General features: G+C 32.8%; 1 protein-coding gene across 1 annotated transcript in view; it reads right to left on the reverse strand.

Annotated features, from left to right (window-relative positions):
• LOC129221611 (pre-mRNA-processing factor 19-like) overlaps positions 1-9,719 on the reverse strand; it is a 46,852-nt gene extending 37,133 nt beyond the window's left edge. The window contains exons 1-4 of the mRNA XM_054856131.1: positions 9,583-9,719; positions 6,669-6,818; positions 6,196-6,272; positions 4,639-4,696 (exon numbers count right to left, since the gene is read on the reverse strand). Of these exons, the coding sequence (XP_054712106.1) occupies positions 4,639-4,696; positions 6,196-6,272; positions 6,669-6,818; positions 9,583-9,601 (304 nt within the window). The 5' untranslated portion in view covers positions 9,602-9,719. The remainder of the gene's footprint in view (positions 1-4,638; positions 4,697-6,195; positions 6,273-6,668; positions 6,819-9,582) is intronic.
• Positions 9,720-11,524: the final 1,805 nt, after the last annotated feature.

The raw sequence follows: 11,524 nt of genomic DNA on the forward strand, positions 1-11,524 counted from the left end.
AGCCTTGATTCAAAATTTTCATTATGATTACTATTACTATTGTTGTTGCTAGGCAAAGAATTTTGGCAACAATGGGTTTTATATTTAATCTTTTCATGGGGAAAGTACATGAAATTTACTGTGTTCCATCATAACTTTTTTAAACTAAATTATAGCCTAAGTTGCTCCCTGATAATGTAGCTATCTATGTGGAAAAAATGGTTCAAATCCGTATAATAGTTTTGAAGTTTACCCCGGACATCCGGACAGAAGTAGCCCTTTATGTATAAAGATTATTTAAAAGTTTTCTTGAGAAATGAAAAATTTTGTATTTAAAATTTTATCTTATCCTTATTGCATTGGACGCTAATGTGCCAAAAGCTATAACAGTTCAATTAAATTGATGTTTAATAAGGATTTTACATTTTATAATTATTTTAATGCGACAAATTCAAAAACCTAAATCTTAATATTTTGCTCCGTCGCCATATTTGGTCACTTCCAAGATGGAAGTCGACAAAATTCTTGAAGTGCCTAAGTTTTCAAAAATAGAATTGGATGTCTATTGCAAAACAATGCAAACAATTGAACATTATGCAAAATGTGCCGTATTTTTTCTCCTGGATAATTATTTTCTTGAAAAATGCAAAAGTTTTTCCTTCAAATTTTATCTTCAGAACATTATTTTATCCATATTGCTTAGACGCTAATGGGCTAAAAACTCTTTCATCTAAATCACTGTACTTTGAGGGGCTTTAATCATTAAAATTACATTCATATCTTAAATTTTTCCCGTAGTCGCCATGTTTGGTCATTTGCAAGATGGAAGCAGACAAGACTTGAATTGCTTAAGTTTCCAAAAAACAGAAATGGATGCCTATCTCCGTTTAAACTACTGAAAATAACAAAAAAGGGTCAGAATTTTCTTTTTTAATTATTTTCTGGAAAAGTGAAATTTTATAAACAAATTGTATTTTTTGTAAATTTCATCTGAAATGCAGTTTTCTGCCGACTTTTCACTCATTTAATCAGGCCCGGGTCTATAAGCTTTGGGCCCCCTTGCAACAAAATTTGTAGGGCCCCTCCCTAGAGGCCAGCAGTATATTTTTGTAACGTTAATTAGTATTAGCACTATTTTGTTTCCGTTTTGTCTTCAATTTCTTAAGCAGTTGGGCCCCTTAAGGATGTGTGCCCTCCCGCATTGCGGGGTCTGCAGATTTCAGGCCTGGATTTATTCATTTATTTATTTTGGGGGGGGGGGGAAATGCATGTTTATAGCTTTTAAAATGTAATTATGTAAAGTTCTATTTATTTGTTTTTTTTATGAAATTAGTAAAAACTCCTCTCCCATTTTGTACTTCAACACTCGCCGACAGAGGTGGCCACCAAGTTTTTTGGGTCACCACTGGCCACTTAGAAATTTTCTGAATCTTGACCTTTAAATAGTCAATAATGTGCAAGTTCAGATTCATAGAACCATATTTCCAAATCAAAAAGTTTCACAAGAAGTTGAAATGGGTGATGACAAGGGACATACATTATGACAAATGGGTTATTGTTGGAATTCACTCTTCTGGTAAGCTGTTCAAAGTGCCTATAACCCAACAAAAATTGAACATTTGAGGTAAAGGGGTAAAATTGGAGGTATAGAGGTGAAAGCATAACACACAGTATATATGCATTTAAACAAAACAAAAGTAATTGATTTTTTAGTTATTAAAGAATAATATGAAATGCTAATCTGATGTAGTATGTGATAAAATAATTTCTAATTGCCAAAAATATAAAAATATTTAAAACATGCAAAGTGTTGAAACCTCAATAAAGGGAAACAAATTTTCACGAAGTTCAATGTAGGCAAGTTTCCCATAAAATGAATTTATTTATGTTTTACTAAAATTCAACACAATATATGCTAATCTAAGATAGCATAAGTGAAAATAACATCTGATTAGCCAAAATATTTAAATATTTGCAAGATGCAACAAGATTGGCATGTTTTCCAAAAATAAATTCGTTTATTTTTTACTAAAATTAAACATAAAATATGATAATCTGAGGTAGCATATGCAAAAAGAGTGAAATTTCAAACACAAGAGCAATTTTCCGCAAAATTCAAGCAAAATCAATGTTGTCCAAAATAGATCCTTTGTTAAATATTGAAATTGAAAAAAAAAAAAACACTAATCTGAGCCACCACATGTCAAATTAACTTCCGATTGTAAAAAACTTCAAAATATTTACAAGATGCAAAGGGATTGAAATCTCAAACATGGAAGCAATTTTTCGCGATGTAGCAAATGAAACACATGTTCAGAAAATTGCATTGGTGAAATACTTATATAAAAATTTTAAGCACAATCCAATGATTTTTGAAAGAATTATGGCACTAAGAAACTTTTTCAAGGTTTGCATTTGAAAATGAACTTTTTTTTTCAAGAACTTTTCAAGGTTTTTAAGGACGTACAAACCTTGTATGTGCAAGCAATTTAGCTTAGAAATTAAACTTGAAAGAAATTCGTGAAAAATTCAATGTTTTACTGTTTTTAAAACTTACTTCTGGGACATATAATTACTTATAACAGTTACATTTATAAAGCTAAACAAATCTTCACTTGAAAAATGAAAAATTCTGAACAGTTTTTGACTACAGCAGCATTTCTGATCCTCTTTTGGTCTGGTAACAGGTAAAAGTATGGGAGCGGGGGGAATTGTGGCCTAAAGCCTCTTTATAAAAAAATAATGATAAAAATAAGCTTTACTATCTGATGTACAAATACATTTCAAAGGATATTTTATTAAGTGTAAATAAAGTTTTATAGTGAAAAAATGGTTTCATATACATTTTTCAAAATATTGTTCATTGTTGGCCACTATTTTTTTCCATCTTTCTTGCAATTTTTGGATATCATCTCAAAAACACGATGCGTCTTTTGATGCGATCCACGAATTGATCCAATTTTGGACTTCTTCAAAAGAGGGGAAGTGCTGATCCTCAAGAGCATGCGTCATCGACGAAAACAAATAGTAGTTTGAAGGGGCAATGTCTGGGCTATATGGCGAATGCTGTAGGACTTTCCATTTCAGCGTATCAAGCTATGTTTGACCGGCTGCGCAACAATCGGCCGAGCATTATCATGTTGCAAAATTACCTTTGGCCATTTTTCCTGCAATGGTCGGCTCAAACGCATCAATTGAGCTCAGTAAAGTTGTCCTGTGATGGTTTCACCTGGTAGTTGCTGCTCTTATATAGTACACTATGCTCAATTCTTTCCATCAAATACAGAGCATGACCTTGCGATCGTGAATATTCCACTTTGGCCTTGATTTTGGCCTAGGGTCGGACAGCCCATATGATTTTTTGCACCTGGGTATATCGTAATGGATCCATTTTTCGTCAGCAGTAACAATACGATGCAAAAACCTTTTTTGGCGTTGAAGCAGCTGCTCACAAGTTAAACAACGGCGTTTGACGTGCATCATCTTTAAGTCATACGGAACTCAATATCCTGCCGTTTGTATCTTTCCCATGGATTTTAAACTCACGGATATGGCTTATTGAGTCACTCCTAATGTTTTCGCTAGTTCTTCTTGCATTTGGTACTAGTCTTCGTACAATATAGCCTCCAATTTGGCATCCTCAAACTTTTGTGGCTGTTCATCCCGCTCTTTGTCATTGGTATTAAAATCACCATTTATAAAAGTCTATACCAAAACTCACATGTGGAAATCAATGAAACATGTTCTCTGTAAGCTTCTTGCAGCATTTGATGGCCTTCAGCTGCACTTCTCTTCAAATGGAAGCAGAAAAAAACTTTCTCGCAAATTGTTTTGTTGGCACAAAAGTAGATATATTCATGGCACAAAAAAACTAAGTTGCTTCTACTTCAGCCAAAATGTCACACACTGAGAAGGAAAGCCCAATGATTAGGTTATTAAATGAAGTTTGTTGCAGCATTGGCGGTTTCGACTTAATACTAGTGAAGCCACTCTTGAAAATCCTTTAAAACTTATCTGTGTACACGGGGTACACATATGTTTTTTTAAAGATTAAGGAAATTAATTGTAAGATTTTCATGATGGTTTGCTTACAAAAATATGTAAATGTAAAGATAAATAATATTGCACTAATTACACATTACTATATTTTATAAACTTAAAAATCACAGAAAAGTCTTAAACATGATCTCAAAACCCAATTAACCCAAAACTATTGTATGAGTGTCATTTTTCCTAATATGGAAAATATTATAACATGTACAAGTAAGAATCTCCGAAGAACAGGCACATCTTTCCAGACCAGTGGCAATATGCCAGATCAGTAGCTGAGAATTCTCGGACTGCAGTATGTTTGCTTCTCAGTTCATATCATTGGTACATAGTTCACACTATTTTTTTTAAAATATTTTTCCAGTATTTCAATAAAGTTTCCAGAAAATTTTTAGTGTTTCTAGAATGTAAAAAAAATTCAATGTTTTCAGTATCGGTCAACTCTCTGTCATAATACTTAGACAAAGTGCAATGGTATACATTAGAAAAACTTCAGCAAAGTGAGATACAATTATATGCGTAATTAAACTTTTATTTAGTTATTTATTTTCTATATTTGAATGCTATGAAAGAATACAATAAACAGAGAAATAAAATGTGATAATTTACCTTGACGTGCTGTTTGCAATTGCTGTCTCAAGGTAAAACTGTGCAGCATAACAGCATCCTAAAGAATGATGAAAAAATATTTATTACATATTTATCATATTTTTGGGCACAGGTTTACTGAAACTAGAGATAAAATATTGATGTTCAAGAATTAAATAATTATAGCATTGATAGATCAATCAAAAAACACTAAATTTTTACCTGCATATTCATACACAGGGTTGGCAAACTCTCACCATAAATGAATAAGCCATGGAAAAAACGATAGACTCCCCCCCCCCCTCCCGTCCTACAAAAAAAAAAAATCGCCAAAGCTACAAAAATAGAATTTGCAATAACAACTTACAGAAGCAAGTTTTTTTTTTTTCTTCCTGCATAAGTTAATAAAAAAAACACTAAAAATACATTGATAAAATTTACATTTTGGTTTTATTTGTTTTCTAGTTTTAAAAAAATCAATATTTAAGTCGCCTTAAGAGTTAAATAATATTTGGAAATATTTTGTTTATAAGTTGAAAAACCAAATTTACAATTTGTTTTTCAAGACAGGAAAATAGTTAACGTAAAGGTGATTGATTTAAATTGATTGCTTATTGTTGCAATTTTTACAGTACATTCCATATATTTTACAATTTTATCAGTCAAATCAATACTCAAAATATAGGGGGGGGGGATTGATATAAAAGAAAAAAAACTAATAAAATTGAATTCTCAAGGCTCTATTAATAAGAAGCCAACTAAGATGTGTCATAAGGAGAGAACCACACATCTGATTTAGCCAAAGGTTGGTCACACAGTTGAAAAAAAATGACAGTAAGAGTATTTTACAAACAGAGCGACTGATTAATTCTGGTTTACCGGTGATTAACCAAAAGCATTCTAATAGAATAATGGTTAGACGATCGTATACGAAAACATTCTGCGGACACTCACTGCATTAAACAATGACTGCATCAAAACATTATGAAATCAACTGGTTTCTCCATCTGAACATACCTAAGTGAACTTTTATTACATTGAACTGGCATATTTTTTTTTTATTTCAGCCTTAGATTTAATGGCATTAAATGTCCTGGAAAGAATCCACTGTAGAGATACTTAAAGACTTCCTGCTTCCGTTAATAAACGTGTGAGAGTATTATATAATTAAATCAAAAATATTGAAAAATAGCAAAATAAAATTAATTCAAAGTGGTGGTCACCACCATCCAAGAAATGTACATAACATCACTCAATGCCAAAATGGCAGTGTTGTATAGTTGTACAATAATCATACACCTAAATAATTTCATTAAATTTTATGTACATTCCAGACTTTAAAGAATTAGTGTCTTTACATTAATTAAAACAACTAATACATTCAATAGCTGGACTGCGGAGTCAGACTGATTTTGGGGGTTAAGGAGTCCAAGTCAGGAGTCTAAGATTTTAAATTTCAAGAGTCGGAGTCAGATTGCTTTTGTGGTAGAGGCGTCGGGGTCAAAGGCTAAAATACCCTGAGTCAGTTATTTTTTCTCCGACTCTGCAGCCCTGTATAATAGAATATATTTTATCTACCCATTCATCTTGAAGTGTTTTCAAAATTGCTGGAATGCTGGTGGCAGAAGGTGGTCTTGGTTTTACAACAGAGGGAGCTATAAAAATACAAAGAAAAGAGTCAGTTCAAGTTGTTTTGCAGAAAATAATATTAATTTATTTTGATATTATAAAAATTAATATTAAGTTTTAGTTCTGCTATATACATATTTCAGCATCAAAAGTAAAAATTTCCAATAGGAATTTTTTATGCATTGAACTTTCATAAACCCAATGATTGGTTTGGTTTTATTTTTATTTTTTTTAATTTATTTATTTAAATGCTGCAATGACAATTTAAGTTTTTAGAAGTCACAGCAAGAGTTTTGAAGCAGCAGATTAATTGAGGACGATCCTTGCATATCCTATCATTAAAAAAATAAATAAATAGAGTGAAAGATATTTATTTTTTTCCAAACAAACTTCTACAACTAGAAATCTAAAAAGCTACTAACTCTTGATATCGATCAGACTATCTACGGTGAGTTCTTTGCCATTAATTGGGTCTGTCCCTTTTTCTTGAATGTATTTGACAATCAGCCGCTTCTCAAATATACTTCCAGATACTGGAGACAAAACAGGTTGCTCAGGAACCTCAAAGCTCACTGCAAAGAAACATGAAAAAATATATTACAAAAAATTTTTGAATTTCAAAAACAATTATTTAAATTACTTATAATATTTCGAATTTTAACAAACAGAAGTAGCAAAGAATGAAACATTAGATATCAGAGTGTCAATGGTTTCAAGTAATCGCTTTAAATCAGTAAATTTTAATAATGGTTTAACTTTTTTTTTAATCATTAATTTAAATTACTTTTCAACTTCAACTCCAGAAATCTTGTTGAAAATTCTTAATTTCATAAAAAATTCAAAGAAAAGTATTGGCAAATGAGATCTATAGCTATTTTGTATTACAATACATCTTTACTAATAATAAAGCTGAAAGTATCTCTGTCTGGATCTCTGTGACGCGCATAGCGCCTAGACCGTTCGGCCGATTTTCATGAAATTTGGCACAAAGTTAGTTTGTAGCATGGGGGTGTGTGCCTCGAAGCGATTTTTCAATTCAACTCTGTTCAATTCAATTTTGTTCTTTTTCTATTCCAATTTTAAGAACATTTACCCAGCAAATTATCATAATGTGGGAGAGTAGATTACGAAATTATCATAACGAGGAACCATAACATAGGCGAACAAATGAACATAGCCAATTGACGAGAAATTCATCATCCGTTATTTGTAAATATACAGCGAACCAAATGTACCTTTTAATTTTCTACTACGGACAAAGCCGCGCGGGTACCATTATTATCTGTATAAAATGGAAAAATTCAAACTAAAAATGTATAGGACTTCCCTCAGCCATTTTTAAGAAGGCATGTCATGGCATCCTTTGTCATGAGCAGAGTTAGACTTTTGCAGCTACGGGATTAAGCCCCCAGCCAAAAAATTATTTTACTGAAATTTCAAGATGAAAAGTATTGTGTACAGTCAGAAGAAGGGGATAGGATTGCAATCTCCTGCTTTAACTGTTATAATTGAAAACTTAAAAAGTGTTATTCTGTCTTTAACAGTATTAGAAAAAAAAAATTCAGAGGGCGTATTCAGAGTGTTCCGAAGCAGAAGTTTTCAAAATTAGTGCTTTTTTTTTAATATTTTAGGCAATTTTCGGTGATGTAAGCAAAAAATAGATGGCGTTTTCTTCACATTTCTTTTCAAGAACGCAGTCGATGCAATTGTAGGTTACCTTTGCTGACGCTGAGGGATGAGAGTTCATTTAAAATCTTTTAAATTGATATCTATCAGATAGTTTTAGACTGTTTTTGGTAGGCAATCTGATGGCTCTGCCCAGAAAAGTTCTTGATGTTAAAATCTTAAAAACGTAATTTTAGTCAAAATCTGAACAGTGCTGCCGAGAGCGAACGTGAGCGCCTGGTTAGCTTGTCTCCAGGCACTCCCTCTATAATACGGCCGATATGACCGACTCCATGATGGGCCCCTGGTCTCCGACTAGGTTGACATGGCCTAACGTCCGCCCAGTAGGATCTAAGCAGAAAAGTAATCATAGAGAAAAAGCAAGCAGTTTCACTCCCAATGTGTTTTTGAAACTGAAGTTTTCAGGATATCTTCAGAAAAAAGGATTTTGAGAGAGCATTATTTTTGGAAAAATGAAAATAACTGTTTTAAAAATGTAGAAAGAAGGTTATAAACCTTTTTCATTTTCTTCTATGAGGAAACTAATCATAGCTAGATAATGTAGACGCACACGCCGTGCGCGGATACATTTACTGCAAATGTGAACTTCTCTAAAAATTTTAAAATTAATATCAATATTCAACAATGTTTATCTTGAAAATTTGTAGATAAATTAATGAAATTAATCTCTTGCTTTCATGGATACATAATTAAAAGCACAATAAACATTGCATTACTGAAAATTTTAAACACCAACCATATATTTTTTTAAATACTTGCAGATAGTTTTGACTTGTGTGCGCAGATACTTTATATTTTTATCTAACTATGGAACTAATAAGCCCCCTTTAACTTGACACATGGAATCAATACTTGATGAGAAACAAAAATCTTCTTACTTGGAAGGTAACTCCCACACTTCCTTTGTTTACCAGAATGGTGAGGGAAGTTTGTGCTACAGAACTATCCACTTTTTATAAGTTCCTTTGAGAAAATGCCATTTTAATTGAATTGAAACACCCTTCTGTCAGAAAGTACCCTGTCCCTTTTTTGATCTGGATGAAACAATGATTAATATACTGCTACACAGCCATCGATTCTTGCAATAAAAAAAACAGAAGTATTTACATATATGTTTGTCATTTTCGAAATATCTCCGGCAATTCACGAAATTATAGAAATAACAGGCGATAAAAAGTTTTTGGCCGTCTGCAAAAATAATTTAAAATTCTGAATATATAACCTGCAATTTATAATTGTCCTTTTACACAATTGAAAACTTACAAATGTTCTCACAAAAGTAAACGAACAAAACTGCAAAAAGTTTAATTGTAAATTCTGAAAGATTATTTCCTGCTAAGTGTTCGCTATGTAACTAGAAATGCTGCTAGAACGAAGATTAAGTCGTTTAACAATTACAAAACTAACATGACTCAGTATATTAGAGCATAGAAGCATACATGCCGGAGCAATATAAACAAACTAAGTTAAACACATTTGCATGAAATAAATCACTCAGAAAAATGAAAACACTTTATACTAATGACAATTTGGTTTCTAAACAAGTCTTAATAGTTACATCGTTACCGATGATAAAAGTTAGCAAGAGAACATTTTAAGAGATATAATTCACAAAACCCCCGAAGAGGCTTTTAAATTGCATAAACTTACAGGCACAGCAAAGAGACATCTTTACTTATAGAAAACTAATAATCGTATTGGTTTTTTTCTATGAGCATTGAAGTGTTCACAATTGATTTATTTTATTTAAAGTTAATAACACGCCGTAGACACCGGACAACAACAAAAAAAAGTTTTGATCAAAACTACGATTGCCAAATTTTCAAAACGAAATAAAGAGAACAAATTTTTTATTAGATGGCATCGCCACAATGGACCTTATTCACGGTTTGGCAACGGTCCCATCAGCTGTCCGTCTGCGGGTATTTTGACCAATCAGCAGTGTCAGTAGTGCTAAAAAAACTCGTTTTATTTAAGGATTACTGGACTTCATGCGCATAATGAACATGTTTAGAGCTTAAAAAGACTTACGAATGCATGGAAAATGCCGAGAAACGGAGAAAATAAAAAGAGAATTCGAGTTTTCAAAATGTTTGTGATAAGGAACCAAAGAGGCTTAAACCCATGAAAATACGATAATAAAGAAAGTATTTCGTATCAAATGAATCGTTCATCATTCTTTTACAGCGTTTCTTAGTTAGAAACGTAAAAAATCTCCCATTTTTAAATATAAAAAAGAGTTTATAAGCCACACAAAAGCAAGTGTTATTATACGCTGTAATGCCGGATTTTCGTCTGCTACAGTTCCCACAATGCACTGCAGTGAGGGTTTTTACCCGCAGTGACGTCAGGTGAATACTGTCCGACCAAAGTCCCCGCAGTCCTCACTTTCAGCAGTTGGTCCGTACTTAAAATACAAATACAAAATTGACGACCAGCAACAGGTTCTGGGCCCAGCTAGACTGGTCCTAGTCAATTTACAATCCCCAGTGAAGATCAATGGCCCTCTTAAAACTATCTACTCCCTTGCTCATTACCACCTCTTCCGGTAAGTTGTTCCAAGGTTCCACTCCCGGCTAAAATAATAATTTTTCCTAATATCCATGTTAGCCTGAGATTTAAATAGCTTAAAACAATGACACCTTGTCCTGTTTTCAGTGCTAAACTTCAGCCCCGTAACATTTTTCATTTTAATAAATTTAAACAACTGAATCATGTCCCCTCGGTCTCTTTGCTCAAGACTGTACATTTTTAGCCTTCTAAGCCTGGAATCATAATCAAAGTGGGAAAGTCCATTTATCAGCCTTGTGTTGTATCCCGCCTTTGAACACTTTCCAATACATTAATAATTTTTTTCTTAAGATAAGGAGACCAAAACTGAACAGCATTCTCCAAATGAGGTCTTACCAAACTTCTATATAAGGGCAGAAGAACTTCTTTAGATTTGTTTGAAATAGATGTATTGATAAACTCAAGCATCTTATTGACTCTGTTACTAGCGCAATGCTGCACTGTTGGCTGAACTTTAAATCCTGACTTATTAAGACCCCCAGATCAGTAACTTTGTCTGGCTGACTAATGACTGACCCTTGCAAATAATAACTTGAACACTTATTTCCAAAATAACTTGTGAACACCACATTTTATGAAATTTGTACCTCACTTTCTTCTTTCTTTTTAAAATCTTTTTGATTCAGTCAGCAAACACAATTGCATTATTTTAAGCACTGCAGCAAAGCAGATGAAAATCCGGTTCTATACGGCGACGTCTATTCGCAACTCCAATATACTATAGGGGGCGCTGCAGCCACTGTCTAATATGGCGGATGAAAAAGGTAAAACAAACGAATGCCGTAACTTATAACTTGCCTTTACGCTTAGTGAATGAAAGTAATTTTTCATCGTGTGTGTGGGAAGCTTTCTTTTCTATTCTTCTGGAATTACGTTACATCACAAACTGTCTGAAGCCTGTAATTTACCCCAAAGAAAACACGTGGAATGGAATGTTTTACCTTTTTCTTTAGTATTGTTAATCACCGCAAGGTAGCGTATTCGAGCTCTGGATTTGCGAATTAAGACTTTTATTTACTGA

The sequence above is a fragment of the Uloborus diversus genome, chromosome 4 (assembly GCF_026930045.1).
Source record: "Uloborus diversus isolate 005 chromosome 4, Udiv.v.3.1, whole genome shotgun sequence".
Lineage (NCBI taxonomy): Eukaryota > Metazoa > Arthropoda > Arachnida > Araneae > Uloboridae > Uloborus > Uloborus diversus.